At 44.5% G+C, this 21,875-nt stretch overlaps 1 protein-coding gene across 3 annotated transcripts in view; it reads right to left on the bottom strand.

Annotated features, from left to right (window-relative positions):
* nectin1b (nectin cell adhesion molecule 1b) overlaps nt 1-19,215 on the bottom strand; it is a 119,812-nt gene extending 100,597 nt beyond the window's left edge. Inside the window, exons 1-2 of one of the 3 annotated variants that reach the window (XM_061827530.1) lie at nt 18,628-19,215; nt 15,080-15,115 (exon numbers count right to left, since the gene is read on the bottom strand). In XM_061827530.1, coding sequence (XP_061683514.1) covers nt 15,080-15,115; nt 18,628-18,682 — 91 coding nt within the window. In that variant the 5' untranslated portion in view covers nt 18,683-19,215. Of the gene's footprint in view, nt 1-14,922; nt 14,928-15,079; nt 15,116-18,627 lie in introns of those variants that run through there. The other 2 variants (XM_061827531.1, XM_061827533.1) reach the window with 2 other exon arrangements.
* Between the last annotated feature and the right edge of the window lie 2,660 nt (nt 19,216-21,875).

Here is a 21,875-nt window from a genome sequence, read left to right as displayed (position 1 = left end):
GCCTCTGGTGGAGTCATTAAGTTGAACGAAAAAGAAAAAAAAAAAGTGCACGATGGAATAAAAAGGACACGCTTTGCTTCTTTGAGGAAATTACGCGAGCGGTCGCAGGAGTCTCAATGGCACGCGGGGAAATGTGACAAGAGGGGTGGTGGGGTGGGGACTGGTTGGAAACACGGCGTAAGCGCCAGTCTTCGGAAACAAACCGGAGCGAGGAAAGATGATTGGATGGTTGGAGCAGCATCAAAAAGGAGGGGAGTTCAAATTAGGGACGGAGCGACAGAAGCTCAATCATATGCGGCATGTGATAAAACTCAAGTGAAGTCTTTTCGTTGATAACGTCACTGATATCTTCCTGCACGGTACAGCGGTCAACAACCTTTTCTTGTGGACCGTAATCCAGTTTTACGCGGAGCAGAATTTTCACGGACTTTCTAAGGAACAAAATGGCGGACAAGTGTCGTATTTACGTCCAGTCTAGTCTGGGACTTTGTTTTCCTTCACAAAGAAAGAAAATGGAAAATAGATACAGTTTTCCTTGTCCTTTGGTTGTTTTTATCCTGGATATTCTGCCCTGACAGCACGATTAAGCAGCTGGTAAAGCGTTGGCCTCACAGTTCTGACGTCCCAGGTTCAATTCCAGACCCCGCCTGCGTGGAGTTTGCATGTTCTCCCCGTGCCAGCGTGGGTTTTCTCCGGGCACTCCGGTTTCCTCCCACATCTCCAAAACATGCAACATCATTTGGACACTCTAAATTGCCCCAAGGTGTGATTGTGACTGCGGCTGTTCGTCTCCATGTGCCCTGCGGTTGGCTGGCAACCAGTTCAGGGTGTACCCCGCCTCCTGCCCGTTGACAGCTGGGATAGGCTCCAGCACTCCTCGTGACCCTCGTGAGGATAAGCGGCAAAGAAAATGGATGGATGGATGGATTCTGCCCTGATTCTGATTTTTAAAATGTAAACAGGCGGATTGCTGATTAGCGGTTGAACCGAGAGTCAACAAGTCGACTTTACAAGTTCGCCTCGGCGTTTAACACTTGAAGGCGTCTAAATGGTAACCACGTGTTTTTGGCATCTGCCAATTTACAGTCGAATTTCAACTTGCCCGTCAGCTGTTTTTACAAGACTGTAATGCGAATCCTCCTGACCAGTTAGTCCACAAAGCCCTCATACATCCATGCTGAAGATAAGTATGAAAAATTATGATGTTTGTGGATGACAACAGCAGTTAGCATCGCAAGGTTTAGCTATTCCAATTGCCACTAATCTAAAGAGCCTCATATTGGAGGCTTACATTTTTGGGGGATTCCCACCAGGAAAGTGGGAGTGAACAACTACACGTGGTGGGAGTGGAAATGAAAGCCACTGGGAGCAGGAACTATGACAACAGGGATTCTGTTCAATATTGGTTCCACTTTGGGAAGGAATAAGATCAACTGCACTGTAGTGAGTTCAAGTCCATCGGTTATTGCCACCCGAGTGAAGACGTACGTTACCTTCACCTCTTAGTCACTAGTTGCCACACACTTGCACAGAACTCGCATTCTACATGCATACCTGCACTGCACCCCCCTCCGTCCCATGACCTCCATTTCCCTGCCGGTCACTCTATGATAAATCCGAAAAGCCTCCCGGCATCTCCATGGCGACCAGGCCTCAGTCGGAGCAGATGGCCTCGGCAATTAAACAGCGAGCGATGAGCGGCGAGGAAAGAAGTGGGTCAGGATCGGGAGGAGGGGCCGGAGCGGCTCACGCCCGGGACGTGCCGCGCGGTCTTGCCTCGGCGCTGCCCCCCAGCCCCCCCTTTCAAAACAAAGCGTGCACTCCAACAGTGCATTAAAAACACAACTTAAAAAGTAACAAAATAAGGAAAATGAAGAAGGAAGTTAGACTTGTCATGATTTAATAAGTAAACAAAAGCAAGCTTCAAATCCCCCATTGACACAAAACTTCAGGCAATCTATATATATTACCCACACAGTCATCATATTTCTTATTTTTAACGAAACTTGCTCATAATCAGGAATACAAACTCAATTATACGTTAAGATTTTTGAGGTGAGAAAGAAAATCTGTTCCGCAAAGACATTGCCTGGTTTGAATAACTATCTTTTCACAAAAAAAAAAAAAAACATATTACGCGTCAATTTGACATATCTGATCTTGGTTGGATTTGAGTTTTTGCGATGTGACAACGGGGTTATGGCAACTAACCCACACGAGAGCAAGAGGACGGAGGAACTTCAGGCGGGATTACAGTGATAAATCCCACCATCCAATCGACAGAACTAACCCTTCAAATTCCGCATCGGGATAAACAGATTGAACAACAGGATTTCTTTACTCATCTTTAACAAAAATGTGTATCAAAGGCAGCATAGGCTGAATTTAATTCAACGGCTCCGGGCGAGAATGTTGCTAGGAATGGTTGCGTGTCTCGATGTACCCGGCGATTGACTGGCGACCATTTACAGGGTGTAGAGATGAACTCTTTCGTCATCACCATTAGTTAAAACTCAAGTGTCTTGAAATGGATGATTTTTACCATGTTATTAATGAAAAAACGGCAGCCGGTACGGACCCATCCGTTTTTTCATCACAAAACAGGATTTTGACGTATATGGCTTTTTGTAACTCCCGCCATGAAAATCATCACAAGGGATTTGTTTTCGAGAAGAAGCATGAAGTGATGTACGGGGCAGGAGTGCCCTCAAGTGGACTTGTTTGTTTCCATTAGTTTTACCTCTGGGAAAGTAGCTCGTTGCTCCTTCGTGTTAGCCAAAATGCCGGCTTGTTGCATCGCTGGATATTGCTCGAACACCCGGGAGGATGGATTTACCCTTCATAAGTTTCCAAGAGACCCGGTGTGGAGTGAAAAATGGATTGCACAGGTGCCAAGGAGGGGAGCTTCGTGGGTCCCAAACGACAGGTAGGTGTGTACACAGTTACTAAAAAAAACAATAGTTTGGGGCGGACCACGTAATCAGTCTCTCATAACATAACAAAACATCTGCGTACGTATGACAGGGGTGCTAAATGTGTCTATTTGCACATCAGACGGCTGCAGACGTTCGCGGCTATGAACAACACTGCTGGCAATGGCGCACTCACCCGCGTGGTGCGACAATGCCGTAAAGCGGCCCGGTTCGGCGCCCTGACAAGCCACCTCGGCGGTGAAAATGAGCCTTGTCGGCTGGGGTGGCTCATGGAGGCGCGGGGCCGCGATGGCTCATCGCCGCGGAAGTGGATCAGATGGGGAGGCTGTTTGGCCTTGATCGCATATCATCTGAATATGGCTTGAAACTATCGGGTAATATTGCCCCGGTAACTTCACTCGGTTGTGTGACGTTCACTTCTTCGAAAAGAGCTTCCGTGTCAGAAGGGGCGTGTTCGTCTCCCATAGTAGGCGCCACCGCGTGTTTTCAATGGAAAATGTCCGGGTGATGTCATATGAGGACAGGAGATGCAGCCAATATGGCGATCACTTGGATGTCGAACGACACTTCCGCAACTTTGCGCATGGATGACGCGCTCGCCGCTCATGTTTATTTTTTCGTATAGAGATTGAAGTGAATAATGTTAAATGTATTTTTCATTACAATATCTATTTTAGAATGTTTATAGGGATGACACTTGACCTTTAAGCGGGGGTTCACAAAGCTGACTTCGGTCAACCCCCCCATTCCAGTGACCATTGGTATGTGAATCGTCAGCAGCAAATGGTTGGCAACCAATCAATGCAGGATGAATGGAAGAATGCGCGGAAGGACTCGTGTCATTTTCACTAGCAGTGTAGTCATTCACATTAGCTCCACTTTGGAACCTTTGTATAAAACATCTGACTGTGCCTTTTAATCGCTTATTACTCATTTTTATAAAAGTCCAGCAAATGACAGGGCTGTTAATTAAATTCATTCTCACTTTTCAGTGTTACTGATGCAAAGAGAATCCTCAAAGATAGCATTCAGTGGGTTTCCAGACGGGGGAAAAAAAAAATACAGCTGGAAAAAATTAATGAGCTCTTATTCGTACAAGCGGCCCCCGACGTGTCCAAGTGCAGACGCCGCCAAGAACGCAAGAGCGAGGCAAACTGGAATCATGCTTGGACGTCGGCCATGCTCGGGAACAGCAGGTCCAATCCCCCGCAGGGCCTACATGAGGATCTTCATCTCCTGCCTTTCCTTTTTACATGCAAGCATATTCCCTTTTTTCTTTTATGTATTTATTTGCATGTTTCAGGAAAGATGTTAAAGCCCTTGAAGAAATGGGACCTTTTAATAGCTTTTATACAATAGAGTTACTTATGGTTTGCACATTTGCTTCACAGTCGAGAGGTTCAGGGTATCGTATAGAAAAATTGACGGGTAGACAAATCGGTATTTGCGTAAAGTGATGGTTCAGCTGTTAACCACACACTCACTGGCGAGATGATGAAAAGACGCCAAGCCAAGCTATGCAGAAGAGAAGATGGCCAGACGGCGGTCGGACTGCGATGGCCCGTCAGATCAAGCCCACTGTTACCCAGACACCCACCGGCGAGATCCAGCACACTGTTAAGTATCCACTTCCCGGTGAGATGATTACAGACAGCATGCAGAACAACAGACAGTCAAATGCTGGCCGGGCGACAATGCCCAGAAATTCTGGAGCTGCTTGATCCTTCAGGACCTGGACGACTCTGTTAATTAATGGAACAATCTAATCCTGTATATATATGTGACAGATTTCAGACTCAGATCCAGCCCACCGTTGAACAAACTGTGGTGGTTTAGTTCTGATTTCAAAACTAGTTAGGCATCAATTTGCTGTGTATATGTAATATGATATGAATTGAACCGACAATATGGTCTGCGAGAAAAATTTGTTTGACATCCCTATATTACTTATTCATAGATCAAATATGAGAATCTGGACAACCCTGAGTTGAAAACGAGCGGAAGGATGATGTCTCTCCTCCCAGAGTGGCCGTTCCTCCCGACCACTTGTAGCTGCATAATTTACAGTCATGTAAACGGCGTAACACACGTTTGACCTGGAGGGGTCGCCGCCCTCGACGTGACATTTGGCATCTTCTCCGCTCGGCTGATGATCGCGGCGGAATACAAAATGGCTCCCCCGCGTGACCTGGACAAGCGGGTTTTTCAAAGATTCCGCTCGCTGAGGCAAGATGTGTTTGCGCGCTCCCATGTGGAAAACCCTTGCAAAGTTAATCACCTGGAAGAGGCGCGCAGGCGCTGGGGAGGGGGAGGAGGGGAACGGAGGTGGGTGGCAAGTACAGCAGGAATTTATTTAGAAACATGACTAAAGGTGCTAAAAGTACAATATTTTGGTGGAGATTTCATCTCTCTTAGACCTTCTTTTTAGTTTTGCAAAACCAAAGTAGGTTTTCACTAAAGGTTCCTGGTTTAATCCCGGCCCCGCCTGTGTGGTCCTTGCATGTTCTCCCCTTGCCTGGGTGGGTTTTCTCCGGGCATTAATTGGACATTCTAAAGTGCCCCGAGGTGTCATTGTGAGGGTGGCCGTTTGTGCCCTGCGATTGGCTAGCAACCAGTTCAGGTTGTACCCTGCCGATTGACAGCTAGGATAGGCTCCGGCACTCCCGCAACACTCGTGAGGATAAGCAGCAAAGAAAATGGATGGATGTTTGTTTCATTATAAAAATGGGGGCCGATTGGGAGGTATTGTTGTGGTGTGCCACCTTTGAGGGTCATGGTGTTGTCGGAGCTGTGTGATAGGTCAACACATTCTGACTGAAATGATAATCGTGATCATATTGATCAATATTTAATCATTTATTGATCAGGTTTGGGAAACACTATTATCACAGCCACTGTGTGCCACTACACCCACACTTAAGGTAAATCGGAGCCTCCAGACTTACAAAGACACAAACAAACATGTCGAGATACTTTAATGAGCTTAACCTCATGAAGAAAGTCAACCCGCGGCTTTTCCTGTCGTTGATACTACAGGACTGTGAGCTCCTCCTTGTGACCCCACACGTTTTCTTGCACTAAATTCTTTAGAACAAAATGTAATACTGGATTAATCCATCTTTGTATCAGGAAGACAGCAAAAAGTAAATAAGGCAAAGTGGAGTCGACCCCAGCCTGTCACATAAATAATACATTGGGGATGCTGCAGTGGCCTGGTGAAAAGCATTAACTCCAGCGGTGCACTTGGATTGTCTATTTCAAGGCAGCTTTGGGGAAAAAGTACACCCGATTCTGTGTTTTTTTATTCTTGTCTTTTTATTTCACACATTTCATTGCCCAGCGGTAGCATTATCCTCAGTCAGTTGTTTAAAAAGCCAGCCAGGCAGCCATTTGTCCTGCACATTTTCAAATGCAAACATCCTCCAAAAAGCATTACAGGCCACTGTGGTACGCAATAAAGGGAAGTGGGTAAAGGCTGTTTGACACCTGCCTTTATGCAAACATCGCGCTGACGTGCAGCAAGCCTTGAAACTGGGTGATCGATCGCAGACGGCATTAGTCCCGTTTGGCTCTGTCATGTACGGCGCCAAGGATGGATCGATGACAAATTGCAGGGCGACGCTTTCATTGTTTTTAGCGCGCTCATGTTTGTAGTACGGCTGTTAAATGCGGGGATACAATCCGGTTCCACAGGCAATAGGTAAAAAGCTGTGATACAGAAATATCACATCTTTTTTTTTTTTTGCATGCTTTGAACTTTTTTTCTTTACCGCTTATCCTCACGAGGGTCGCGGGGAATGCTGGAGCCTATCCCAGCAGTCACTGGGCAGGAGGCAGGGTACACCCTGAACTGGCGGCCAGCCAATCGCAGGGCACATAGAGACAAACAGCCACATTGAAAATCACACCTAGGGGCAATTTAGAGTGTCCAATTAATGTTGCATGTTTTTGGGACATGGGAGGAAACCGGAGTGCCTTGAGGAAACCAACGCAGGCAGGGGGAGAACATGCAAACTCCACACAGGCGGGTCCGGGACCGAACCCGGGACCTCACAACTGTTAGGCCAACGCCTTACCAGCTGAACCACCGTGCCGCCCCCAGTTGAAATAACAAAGCAAAAAATCAATTGTATGTAATGTATATTGAAACACAAAAGCTTTCAACCAAACCCCACGATGTTGTCAAAACAAAAGTGAGCTAGCTCAATGCTAGCATATACTGCAAAACACCTTGGGCAGGCTAATTTAAGTTAGCATACATTATTTGACACTTTAACCTTCAAACAACTGACACTTCAACACACATAGAGCAGCAACATATAGAAACTATAGAAAATCATCACAGGCTTATGTTCTCATTGCTCTGTGGGAATGAACACTATCGCCAGAGATTAGTTGAGAACTTTCTCTGCTTCTTTTTCGCTTTTAAATACACTGCATCCCTTCCAGCAGAGCGCGGTGCTGGCCGGCATGTTGTGGCACAACATGGTACTTCAACCCTAAACTTGCCACCTTCAACACCCAGAAACAGTCAGTGCACCCCTAACCCGCCACCGCTACCGAGAACAGTAGCCCTAGTAAGCTTGAAGTGTCGAAATATACCTAAATCCCGTCAGCTACGATAAGCAGCAGGAAATCCTCAGGTATCCTGCAGAGACACCAGAAATAATGGTGTCGTTTCACACGGAAGCGACTGAATTTGAAGAGCGCAATTATTTTCCAAAGAGATGCAACGCAGGGTGGCGGGAATCAAAAGTTGCACGGCGAGAGCGGCGCTGACCCGCTATCTGTCATATTCCCGCTTGTCTGTCTGCACGGGATGAGGCCGTTAAGGAGCTTAGCAGCATAAGAGGAGCGCAGCGCCGTTTCTTTGAGCGAGGTGAAAGGTAGCGAACAGGTGGCGATGTATGCTAGCACGATGCACGTAAACAACGCTGTAAAAAATGTGACGGCGGAGTGGGCAGTGGCATACCACGCGGCAGATTATGCAGTGGCGGACTATGTTAACGCGTTTGCGGGGAAATACGAGATTATGGATAATATGTGTTGTTTCGTTTTATAGTGATGTATGAAGTTCAAAGTGTCATCTCTCATTTTCAAACCCTCCATTGTTGCGTTTCTCTTTCACCCAATTTGATCAAAATTAATCATCACGGGGGCTCCCTCCGTTATATGTGCTTTATAAATGTCCTCCACTCGCCACGTTAGAGCATACTGGTGGGTTGCCAGGTAGGACAAAACACAAGTCCTCTTTCAAAAATGTGGATTTCCAAATGTAAACTGGCAAGACTTGTCAAGTCATGCAGTTCAAAGTCCAAGTTAAGTCGATTTGTTATTTGTATAAATTTGAACCGCGCAAGTACTAAAATCTGCGATTAAAGTCGACACTCGAGCCACCCACCTGTGCTACGAATCCGTAATATCCTCCGGTGGGAAACAACAAACCAGTGTTTTCGATGCAAAACCTTCGCCACCGCCGCCAAAACGGCAACTCGCACCCGTTTACGAGCATGCTGTTGCTTTGAAGCGTCGTCATCTCCCGGAGAGATATCATTGCGGCATATTAAATGAGCCAGCGGCATCACTCATTAAAAAAGGAAACATGTCATGCAACAAAGCCCCTCTTTGTGTCAGCGAGGAGAGACCCGGCAGGAAGAGCGAGGGATAGGAGATGTCGAAGACGGAGGGTGGGCTTGGAAAAAGCGCAAGAAAGATGTAAAACTGGCAGTGGAACCTGACGAAGGAGCCACACACGTGCGCGCGTGGAAAAGATGGAAATTTCATCACACCTTACTTTTCTGGAACGTGAGGTTATAGCGCTATGGTTTAAGAGTTAAAGACTTTCTTCAAAGGGTGCAGCACTGACAGATTTAGTCTCTGAAGGAAGGCGGTGGCGGCGGATGGTTTGAGTCACGCGTTGGACGCCGCCACTATTCCTGAAATCTGAAATGCATCTCACAGCGAGCTGGAATAATAAACCGATGTTGACACAATAACTTCGCCATTCGAACACAGATAAAGATTAATAAAAATAATAATTGTTTCAGGTAGGATTTCAGGGACAAGAGAGAAAAAAAAAGCCGCCATTTTAGAATCAGGCAACCAATTTGAAATAAGGAAATTAAGCAATTTACTGTATTGATGTATTCAATTAGCAGAAATGGGAGACTTCATTTCAGCCCAATTTTATCTGTGTTGTACTGCATGTACCGTGTAGCACTGCTATCCAGTAAAAAGCATGCATCTCAAAATTTTATGTTTAAATCCCCAAAAAAGGGGGAAAAAAATAGGTACCGTATTTTCGGCACTATAAGGCGCACCAAAAAGCCTTTAATTTTCTCAAAAGCCGTTTGTGCGCCTTATAGTCCGGTGCGCCTTATATACGGATTTATATTGGGCTTTTGGTGCAGCTCCATGTAATGGATGCACAACATAACCCCAACCTCTACTGTAGCGTCTATTCTATGCGCCTTATAATGTGGTACGCCTTATATATGGAAAAAGTTTTAAAATAGGCTATTGATTGAAGGTACGCCTTATAATGCGGTGCGCCTTATAGTGTGGAAAATCCAAAAGAAATAGCAAAATGACTTTTCTTGATTTTCCGGACCAAAACACTAATTAATACTACAAGAGATACTTCAAAAATGGTTGATTTAAGTTTTGTTCCATTTGTTCAGTCCAGAAAATGGAAAATAAGAAAAACAAGTTTTCATCGTTTATTGCAATTTTGTACCCCAAAAACTGGGGGAAAAAAATGTCAGCTCAGTTTACTAAAATGGCTGAATAAATATAAAAGAAAAATATTTAGAGATATATGCTTTTTATCTGGCCAGACGGAAGCTACATCTTGTTAAACGCTGTATTGCAATACATCTTGTATCGTACGGCTCCCTACAGCGGTCCATTTAAGCAGCAAACTCATCGGGCCTGAGCGAATAGAGCAACGTGACTCCGTTGATCTGGACATTTAGTTATTTTTTTTTATTTTTACTTCTCATCCCTGTTCACATCAAACTGTGTTAACTGTTGTGAGAACACAAATTTGGGTGGCATTGTTTTCTTTTTTCCTTAAATTTGACTAGGTTTCTACTTCCCGTTTTGACACCATTCCCAACGGCCTGATGGCGCTCACCATTAAAGTTTTTAGTGATTTTCTTGTGGCTAATGTTTTATATTTGAGAACAACAGATTTTTTTATGACAAAGCTGAACCCGGAATGACGACGCAGACCTCCAAATTATCTTGGCCAGTGATCAACGGACGATTTTGTTTTCACGTCTGTTCTCACATCCGTTTTCCCAGCTTACTGGAAGGCTGGTCACAAGGTCGGATGGGAGCTCTGCTGCGACATGTTGGAGTGGTGGGCGGGGGGCACAATGATCAAATCTGATTTATTTTAAAAGCATACAGCCTTCGAAGAGTTGGGAATTATCTGTTTCAATCCCTGATGATCTCTTGCATCTTTTAGGATTCCCCCCCACCCTCAGATGAGTGCATGAACCCATTGCTAACGAAGGCTGCGTTGCCATCCGGCACCCTCGCCCATGAATAAAGATCATGTAAAGAAACAAATAGCATTTGCTTTGTTGTCGATGTAGCGTACCCTGAAAACCGTTGTCACTATGGTAACAGTCGAAGAGGCTCAGAGCAATCCTACAAGCTATTTGCAAGCTAATTAGCCTCATAAAAAAACAGTGCAGGCTGTCAGAATTCCTTCAACATTTCTTCAGAGAAGATTAAGATCAATTTAGGCAGCATTATAAGCCCATCAGGCGACGCCACGATGCCCCACTACAACAAACGGGAGGGAAAACAGGAGGGACGGACTGAGTCAAGTCAAGCGGGATTTGAACCGGTTAATCCCTCAACAAGAATCTGTCGACTAAATAGAAGGAGAAATGTTGAAGAAAGATTAATGCCGAATCAGAAAAAGCTTGGGGTGAGATTTGATCCCGTTCATTGATTTTCTCTTTTGCCTCGCTTTGCTGATTCTGCGATTCCAGTTGAAACAGAGCGGAATGACAACGATTTAAAGCAGAAAATTGCAGATAGCTGTGTCTCCCCCCCCATCTTACTCAGAGCTGACATGGTGAAGACTGTTGAGAAGTGAGGCAAAGTGAAAGTTGTGAACACCCTGCGAGCTTCCATATATGACGTGCAGCACATCACGTGCAGTCTTTGCCGATTGCTTTGAAGATGATTTCACTCCCTGTTTCATGGCAAATCCTCAAATGGATCATCGTATTGGATGACAAAGGCTAAAAACAGAATTTATTGTTGCGTTTAAGTCTTGGACACCTGCTTCCGATTGGAGTCGATTTAATCGAAGTCTGCAGGACTAATTCATCAAAGTCCAATCCCTGGAATCCGGCTAAAATGGACACCTTTCAGGCACGGGTCCTTCACACTTTTTCGTCCTCCTTTTATGATAGACATGTCCACCCAATTTCATGACGATTTTGAAAACCGATGTTGGGGGCAGATATTTTTTTTTCCCTTTCTGTCGTTTTCCAGATCATCAAACTCAGACATCGTGTTCTACCGAATTTAGATGGCACAGACAAAAACAAGTAATAAGCAAAGTAGCCTCAATCATCTCTAAATGATTCACGCTCCTAATTGGTAATCATTCGGGCTGCTTCGAACCAAAATGGACAACTTCCTGTTCAATTAAAAAAATAGACACGGGTCCTTGGGGTTTTTTCCATGCTTCCTGTTGTGCTGGAGATGTCCACAAATTTCCATTTTGCTCAGTGTTTGCGACTGAGCAAGTGTTCCGGATAATCCAATTTGAGACCATGCGCCGCATTTTATGATGTAGACGTAAAATAATAATAATAAAATGAGCGATTTAACTGCGTCCATTTGTCTCTATTCAGAATGAGGCACGTGCGGCAATTCCCTAGCAGGAGTTTCTGTGAGTATTGAGATTATCTGCTTCAAACCAAAATGGTGGCCTTCTATTTGAATTTCTCTCGTGGGTACTTCAGACATTTTCGGATGGCGTGTTAAGATAGCGTACGTCAGCTAGTTAAACAAAAGTCAGGGTTCTCCCCACCTTACTTTCTAAGAGGCACTACCGGGAGATTATTAAATGTTTATCTTAAAATAGCCTTAATTAAGATGATACCCGGGTTTTGACTACAAATAGACGAATACACCAGGTGATATTAGCCAGAACTCGGCTGAACAACGTGTGCACAAAGAAATTAATGGCTAAAATGCTCAAGTGGGGATTTCAACCATTCATTTATTCCTCATCATGACTCCATTCTCGTCCTGAAACAGATTGCCGGCCTCAGCCAGGGTTTGAACTTCATTCATCATTCATTCATTCTCTTAATTCCATTTGTGCACAGTGGGATAACTTTCGCACCACAATTCAGGTTGAGCACTTTACGGTCATGTTTTATTCAACCGCGTTCAACTGCGACCCGACAAGCAAAACTCGGACCAGCACCGGAGAAACACAAAGAAAGCAAGTCAAATATTTTTACTGAACAAAAATGAATTTGTAGCCGAAGGGAAATTGACCTTTCAATTTCACAGTACATAAACTCACCCCAAATATAAACTAATAAATGAATTACTAACATTTTGTTTTCATGAAAGTAGAGCACTAATAGTGTGTCTTCTTTTTCAGAAAGCAACAACAATCGATCCTAAAACCTCAGATAATACGAAAACTGTAACCTACTTCGGTGTCTTGGTCCGCATTCAGCACAGTAAAAGAATAAAATGCTTTACTTATGTAAACAATAACGGAATTAAAAAGGACCGGAAAGAAAAACTGAATGTGAAATTCGCCAATAAATAAATGACTTCAAATAGGTAAAATAATCTTCTTCTTCTTTTCCTTTCGGTTAGGGGTCGCCACAGCGTGTCATCTTTTTCCATCCAAGCCTATCTCGTGCATCTTCTTCTCTAACACCCACTGTCCTCATGTCCTCCCTCACAACATCCGCCAACCTATAATGTCCGCAATAAAAACTATAAACAGAGTATCTTAAATATATTTTGCAGGAAAGTGCAACAGAAATAGTTTGTATTCTTTTTACAAAAGTACAACAGTGAAGATGTCGTAGAAAGGTACGACAGCATTGGTTTGTCTTCTTTTCACCAAAGATACTACATACTTTTTTTTTTCCTTAAGAAAGTGCAACATTGGTAACTGTCTTCTTTTTCAGAAAGTGCAACATCAATTATTTCCCTTCTTTTCTAGGAAAGTGCAACTGCAATATTGTCCTTTTCTTTTTGGAAAAGTGCAGCATCAATGTCTTCTTTTTCACAAAGTGCAACAGTAATAGCTTGTCTTCTTATTGGGACATTGCTACAATGATAGTTTATCTTCTTTTGAGGAAACAATGTATAGAAGTGCAACAGTCTGAATTATAATTATTATGCCGTGTTAAAACTAACGACCTCCAATATTGCCGCAAGCTAGGGTGTGTCGTGTTTGTTCTCGGAGTAGATGTGTGACTTGAGTGCGAGGCAGCTAAAGTACGGCACTCTTACTCAATATGTTCCTCAAACTGTGGCATGGAAGCACAAAAGAAAGCAATTCAAATATTTTGACTGGGGAAAAAAAGTGGTTTTGAGAGCCTGGAAATTACTGCGGGGCAGCTCGTGACAGACAAAACGGAATCTAAACTTTCCATTTCACACGGCGTTCCGGGAGAGATTTGACAGCAGCGTTGCCGCAATGAGCCCGAAACGCTCAAAGAAAAGTCGGAGCGACCGAGTAAGCGAGCGTTTCCATTAGTTCCCGCGAGTGGCGGCGGCGGCGAGAGAAAGAGAGCAGCGTCGCTTAATCTCCTGTCAACTCGCCTTCAAGGAGCTCTCCCTGGAACGCTCCTGCCCATCCATCACAAGCGGAGATGCACCCAAGAGGAGGCCGGAAATGCAGCAATTAGCATTCCCGCTCAAACCGTCAAGCCTTACAATCCCCGTGTGACTTCGTCCCTGGATCGACGCCGTTGTCGGCGTGGGGTACAAATTGCCACAAACGAGCTACTGTAACTACAAGGGAAACGACATTAGGAGGATCACATTAATTGGGCGGCATTGAACCACGTTCGGTTTCAGTTAGAGCTGTGCTGCGTCACAAACAGTTGGAAGTTGCTCCTAAAACCGCCGAAGAACAAGCACATAACAGATTTACTTTCCAACCGCCAATTCAGGATATCGGAATGTGGATAATAAAGGAATTAGATCTTGCCAGGTCATCGCCCGATCCGATCGCAAATGTTCAAGGAAGTCTGCTTTTGCGCAAACGAACAAAAAAAAAACGAATTGCAGATCATCGGTTTCCAGGGCTTTAACAGCGCATCTGAATTCTTGGATCCGTGCGATTCATTTTAGGCTCACGGTTCAGTTCACATTTGGTAGAGTAAGACAAAAAATTGGAAAAAAAAAAGAGATTTTTGGCAGGGTAAAGGGTAACAGATTCAAAGAACAAAGAACACAAAGGCAACAGATAGTGTGGACAAGAAAATGATCATTATCGTTATGCGTTAAAAATATCAATGGTGTGACATCAGCTATAGCCGGAGGCCGGGAATCCATAACTCCACACAAACGTAATACAGAATCCTCGTATGCCTCCAAACTGTACAAAATGACACATACATATTGACATCCCCGGGTTTCGACCCCAGAGTGATGCTTTCGTCAAATGAAGGTAGAAAAAAAATTCATAACTTTCCATTCAGTGATTTTCAAATATGGCGGACCATGTGACTAAACAAATTCCAAGCTTCCAAAATTTACCCGGAACCACAACAGTGTCCCAACACAACAAAAACTTCTGGGGTCATCACTTCAACAGTTCTTGGTTCACCCTGACCACTAAACAAACAAAAGAACAAACAGGTACATGCCACCACTAAAGAAAGAAAGGAAAAGAGAGTTGTTTTTTAAATGTTAATTAAAGTGGGGGAAGTGGGGGGGGGGTCCATCACCACCTAGCCCTAACAAGAAGTCAGACCTCCACCAAGGCCGAACATGCCTCATGCATCATTCACTAGAAAATGAAGGGAAACGGTTTAAAAGTCCTCCGATTTGAATGTGCCCTATTGCGACGGCGCTGAAGTGTCGGTATTATTGGTTAATTTCAAGCACAAGACAAAACAAATCGGGCTTACCTCCACCAAGGCCTGTGCTTTGTGATGCATCGTTCCCTGAGAAATTGAGGAAAATTTAGCAAAATCGCACCATTTGTCAATCATCCATTGAATTCAAAGGTTCAAATTCCAAAATATGTACGGGTTGCGATAAACACTTGGTGGTAAATCCTGGTCAGTAAACAAACAAACAAAAACACAGAGCATACTTACACCAAGGGCCAATAATCATAACCCTCTGTGGGGAAAAAAAAAAAAAAAAAAAGTTTGCAGAATTTCACCAAATTCAACACGTCCCGCCAGAATCATGAAATTTTGTGATCTGAAAAGGTTACCAGATTTTTTGCTCATTTTGAACGCGAAACAAACAAACAAACAAACAAACAGAGGCGTGCATCTGTCAACACCCAACAAGCCAAACAGATTATTCTCAGAAATTAAGGAAAATAAAGCAAAATTTTACACTTTCCCATTCATACATTGGATCTTTTTGGGGAGGAAATTCTGGGATAAAAACAAATCAGCATTTGTTTAGGGTTCAGATTCATACCTCTAAGAACTGTAATCCCATATACTTGGAAATTATAGAAAATACTTCAATATTCAATAAATTTCAATGAATCAATCTATGTTGGGGTTATCGGGTTATCTTGAACACTAAAAAAACAAAAACAAATGGGGACGTAGTTCCACCGAGGCACATTTTAGATGAAGTCGCCGGATCCAAAACTGGCAATCGCTTTATTTAATTATGGATCATCCTGATCACTAATCAAACAAACAGCAGCATACCGTATCTTCACCAAGGCCCGCAAACGCTAATGAATTACTCACTGAGGAATATGTTGCAAAATGTGACCAATTTCAACGAGTTATTTCCTGACCAACAGTGTTGCGTGTAATTGGGATTACTAACAAACCAACAAATGGCCTTGGCCAAGGTAAAAAAAAAATAATCATATTTGCAAAGTCAGCATGCTAATTAAAGCCATATGTGCATATGTCCTGAGTAACCGTCAAAGCTCCAACCAGTACAAGGCAACCCCCCAGTGGCCCCCATTGGCCTCCAACACTTCCACCCCCACTGAACCCAGCGGTCAGAAACCTACCGAAGACCACGTAAACAACCGAGCTGTCAATCACAACAACAGGAAGCGCGGCGCGTGCATCGACTTCAAGTGCCAGCGACGTATAAACTAGCGCAGACGCTGGCGGCCGAAGCCGTGACTCACGCCAAGGACGGCCGGGATGTGATTTATACCGGGCCTGCACCTTCGTTAATAACTCACGCGCTCCCACTAAATAAGAGAGACATCAGAGCCATACCTCCACCAATCACCACCTGGTGCAGGATTCAAATTAAACCCAAAGTCTGGAATTATGGCCCGCCAAAGACAGCAGGAGCTCGTATTACCCGCGCGTGCGCCGATCATCTCTTTGGCGTGGGCCCACTGTTTAGAACTTGGCGTGTGGGTTTACTGGGCCTCGTTCCCATTAGCAAGGCAGGGCGTTTGCTCGACATGCGTTTTTGCATTCCTGCTAGTTTGCGCTTCCACCGTAAGGCCGGTCTGAAACAGGCCGTATATCAATTAGGACTTAAAAAGAGGGCGAGCATTTATGGAGACGCCCTTTAACCCCCCAGGGGCCGCGGAGAGCAAATTCTTGTTGCTGCGTGTCTAACCGTGGAGAATTCAGACAGCAGCTTATTTCCATTAGCACACACTCACTTCTAGATGAATTCAAAAAAACAAAACCTGGACAAGATCACATAAAAATCTCGCGATTGTTTGGTTTGGCCTGGACTGACTCCTAACCCTGACCTACAGGAACGGGAAAGCCTTTCACTGAAAGTCCTGAACTCTTGTTTCTTTATGGTTTAGTTTGGTCTGAACTGACCTCTCCTCGTGGCTCTTTGTCTACATTTCTTCATGCTACATTTGGAATAAATGAATGATCAATTAATTGATTATGATTAATGGTACAAATTTGCATTAACCACCGCCTCTGAATGTTCTGAACTCCTACATCCGATACTATCGCTGCATTGCCGCTGTAGCGCGGACGTAGCTCGACTTCCCACTGCTTGACGTCATGCTGTTCAAGTTCTTTAGACGGGCAAACTCGTGTGTGGAGCTTGAACATTTTTTTTCCCCCTCAGACTTCCTCCCACATCGACGTTCGGATGACTGAAGTCTCGAAATTGTCCGTAGCTGTGAATGTGTGCGTGAACGCTTGTTGGTCTGTACGTGCCCGCCCTGCGATTGGCTGCCTACCAGTCCCAGGTGTGCAGCAGGCTTTGGGCGACGCTGATGAGGGCAAGCAGTCCAGAAAACGGATGCCAGGATCTTTACCAGCAGAGGAATGTTCCGAACTCCTGTTTTCACACATGCACTTCATCCCACCCCCACCCCACATTTAAATCCAGCCAACCAGTTGAGCCTGAATCTACTTTTTTTCCTTTTATTTTAATGGGATGCAATCCAGTATGCCCCCAATCGATTCACGACAGCAGCTGTCCCGTCCGAGCCCGTACGCTCGCCCTTTCTGACCCGGATGCCACATCGATCCCAAATGCGGAAGAACTTCGCAACGGCGTCACGCGTAAAAGGAGCCTGAAGAGTGTCTTGTTTGGCTCCAAATGTTGTTCTTGGTCCTTTCCCCGAGATGCCTCAAGAGCAATTTTCGGAGACATTTTCCACACACATCCTCGATTGAACAGCTTCAAACGCTTTTTTACCCTCATGCCTAACCCCTTACACACACACACACAAGGGAACGTTGCTAATCCTGATCTTCTCCACAAGCAAAGGGATCCTCTCGCTGTAAATCACACGGAGCTCTTTGTGATCAAAGCATCCCATCGCCGCTAAGGCGCACGAACGAGCAAGGTCGACATCGTCCTTGTTTTTTTTCACTTTGGAAAAAGGAGAAGGAGGCGGAGGAGAGACTTTCGGGAGACGCTAATGGGAACATGGCACAATCCGTCCGCAAGAACATTAACGGGGAAAAAATGCATTATTTGGGTGTCTTTGCTTGACCCCCTGAAAGTTATTTAAATACATTTGACTGGCTTACACACACTGGCTGGAATACTGTATATTCCATTTCCCCTCCAAATAGGGTCGAATCCGCAAAGCGGAATAAAGGATTTGGACAAGAGAGGATGAAGGATAAAGGGGGGGGGGTCATTACATTAAGAATATTCATCTCATTACAACTGGAGAGCAGAGGATGCTTTTATTCCAACACATGCATATATAATACACACACACACAGACCTTGTACCCGAAAGTGGCCCAAGATTGCAGTGCCTCGCTCACAACGCCATCTGCCGACCACCTGGGTAACTGTAACTTTTTTTTTTTGTTTTTTTAACAACTAAATAAGTTACCCTGCAGCAAAGATTCGGAATTGCAAATGCAATTTTTGTGCGGATTTGTGGAGGTATTTATGCATGGAATGCCCCAATAGTGCGGGGAATGTAAACAAAGAAAAACACCAAAAAAATGACGTTTTTTTTTTTCGTTTGTTTCTCTTTTTTTTACATTTTTTTTTTCTTGGGATCTTACCTTGTACGTGCAGCGCTAAGAGGAGCACGCAAATCCCCGCACACAGCTGCGCCATGGCACCTCGTCTCCCGGGGGTAGGGGCGGGGGTTGGGGCGGGAGGGGGGCGCTTCTCTGTTAGAACCACGCACAAAGGGTGAACATGCAACTTGCGCAAATCCCACGTGAAAAAAAAAAAAAAAAAAAAAAAGAGTCAGAGTGGGGGTCCCCTGGATTGAACTGAACTGCAACCTCCAAAGCTAACAACAAGAAACTAAAGGATTCAAGCACAAATTTGCTGGGCTGTAAATTCTTCCGAGCTTGTTGCCACTTGAACGTCAAGCGCGCCGCTGTGGCTCCATCCGAACAAGTCTCACGATCGATGGGCCGGCCCCGGGGGGAAGTTTCCCTAACACTTCGGCCGTCCCCCTTTGCCCCTGCTGCTTAACTGCGTCAAGTTTCCCCTCGGCCTGGGGGGGTCGGGTAAATGTCGGGGAAAGATCCGCAATGTTGTCCCGAAAGGAAACCTTCTCGATTCTTGCTTGACGTCGCGGTGCTCCACGTAAAAGGCAGCCGAGCGAGCGACTTGCAAACTGCCGGAGTGAGGGAGTGAGTGAGGGAGTGAGGGAGTGAGTGTGTCCCTCCTCCTCCTTCCGCACCGGCATCCAAGGGGCGGAGATCGGGATTGGCTGACGTCACGGGTCAGGGGGCGTTGCCTCCGTGTTGGATGCGAAGCGCGCGCTCGGGCACGCGCACCAGCGATTTTTGGAGGGGGGGGGGGGAATCTTTGATCACCTGGACGAAATATGTCTCGTTTCAATGGGAAAATATTTGCGCGTGATATGCAACTGTATTACTTTGTGTGCATTTATTTCTTTGGGCAAATTCATTTAAGTGCTTTGGATTTGATGTCTATGTCATTTTTACATTTCCAATTTTGTGTTTCGAATTTGTTTTCATTCCTTTACAATAGGAGAAATGGTCACATGGAAAATTAAGAGCTTATTCTATTTAAAGTGTAACATGTGGTTAGAAAAAAAGCAAACAATATTTATGAATTAATATATTTATCAATTCATCCATCATCATTGCATGATTGATTGATAAAGTGATTATTTGTTCATTTATTCCATCTCAATTGGAAAATATTTACGTGGACTTGAGCTCTAATAACTAAAATCCATCCAACCATCCATCCATTTTCTTAGCCTCTTATCCTCACGAGGGTCACGGAGAGCGCTGGAGCCTATTCTAGCTGTCAACGGGCAAGAGGCGGGGTACACCCTGAACTGGTTGCCAGCCAAACGCAGCGCACATGGAGACAGACAACAATCGCACTCACAATCACACCTAGGGGCAATTTAGAGTGTCCAATTAATGTTGCATGTTTTAGGAATGTGGGAGGAAACCAGAGGAAACCCACACAGGCACGGGGAGAACATGCAAACTCCACACAGGCGGGTCCGGGATTGATCCCGGGACTTCAGAACTGTGAGGCCAACGCTTTACCAGGTGATTCACCGTGCCTCCATAACTAAAATCAGTTGATTTATTTGTCCAATTTCAATTGGAAAACCTTGGTAACTTTATCTTATTTTTTATTTGTTACCTTTACTTGTACTTCAATTCACTTGTATATCAAATGAATATTCCCCATTAACATGAATGGAAATGCTATTAATCCATTTTTTAAAAAGTTTTTTTTTAACCTATAGTAATTTTTTTCATTGAGGTCCTTGTTAGAAAACAGCAAGTTGTGCAAAAACTACTGAAAGATGGAACAGTTGAACATTTCAAAGTGCTGTCAATGTCAAATTACGATGACCTCTAAAGGTTAAAGGGCATTTTCGTTTCCTCCTGAAACTTCACCCGAGGGGGATAAAAAAAAAAAAAAAACAATATCCCCAACTTTTGGCGACTGTCATGTTTACTGTAATTGCTCCCAAGATTAGCTACACTCGGACAATCAAACAGGAACTCGATTGTAAAAAGTAATTCCCGTGTTTGGTGCAAATAATCCGGTTGTACAATTGGTGTGAAATCAGCGCAATCTGATTGGAGCCTACTTAAGTGCCGCCGGCATTTATGTACATGCGTAAGCACTTCCAGGAAGCCACAGCAGCAGCCATTGAAGTATTAGTTCCATATACTCCGTTTTTTTTTATTGTCACACCAAATGGAATATTTTGCACATTTGCACAACTGGTGTGTACCTAAAATGGATGAACATGAAATGTCTTGGGGCGGCACAGTGGAACAGCATGTTCTCCCCGTGCCTGCGTGGGTTTCTTCCAGGTACTCCGGTTTCCTCCCACATTCCAAAAAACATGCAACATTACCTGGACACTCTAAATTGTCCCTAGGTGTGATCGTGAGTGAGGCTGTTTGTCTCCATGTGCCCTGCGATTGGCTGGCAACCAGTTCAGGGTGTACCCCGCCTCCTGCCCGTTGACAGCTGGGATATGGTCCAGCACTCCCCGCGACCCTCGTGAGGATAAGCGATAAAGGAAATGGATGGATAGATGAAATGTCTAGGATAAAATGGCAAAAAAATGGTTTTGGGCTCATTAGAGATGCCTGTTTTGTTGTCTGTAATGTCGGATGACTATCTTCACATCACCTGCACGGGAAGCCTTGTGCTACCACCACCCCCCCCAAAAAAAAGTAAAACCACACTAAAAAAGTGAGGAAAAGGTGTGAGACCTCATAGTGTATGCCAGTGTAATTGTTGCTGAAAGAATTGTTGTTTTTGCATTCAGGCCAAAGCCAAACAAATATGGCCCATCATGGGGAACTATGCTGAAGAAAGGGGAGGAGCTTCATTTAGTCAGGCCTTATATTTGTCAAATGGACTTCTATCTTGTGGGTTCTTTCATTATAACCCTTTTGGGGTGGGTGTTAATGACTGGCTTATTTTTGCTATTCACGGTAGCGACTAATCCAATGAAACTATAAAAGCCTTGCAAAAAAAACAATGCTGAAAATATCCACAAGTTCAGCTCTTCTGCTAATTACCTCAAATTCATTTTAAAATTTGACACTGACAGCGCGTAAACAGCGTGTGTCTCGAACAAAAAGCAGACAAATGAAAGTGACAGTTCTTTGAAATTCTGCACACTAAGTTCAAAGTAAAGCTGAGACGCTGCCAAGTGAATGTTTAGTTTTTGTCTATTGCCGAGGCAAAGTGGAAACTCCCGACGAGCGTGCCAGACTGCTCCAGTTGAATAAAATTTACACTACATGAAATCTCATATCCCGGCAAAGTCAGTGTT

This window comes from Syngnathoides biaculeatus, chromosome 8, assembly GCF_019802595.1.
Source record: "Syngnathoides biaculeatus isolate LvHL_M chromosome 8, ASM1980259v1, whole genome shotgun sequence".
NCBI classification, from domain to species: Eukaryota; Metazoa; Chordata; class Actinopteri; order Syngnathiformes; family Syngnathidae; genus Syngnathoides; species Syngnathoides biaculeatus.
This window is presented reverse-complemented; position numbering and strand designations above follow the sequence as displayed.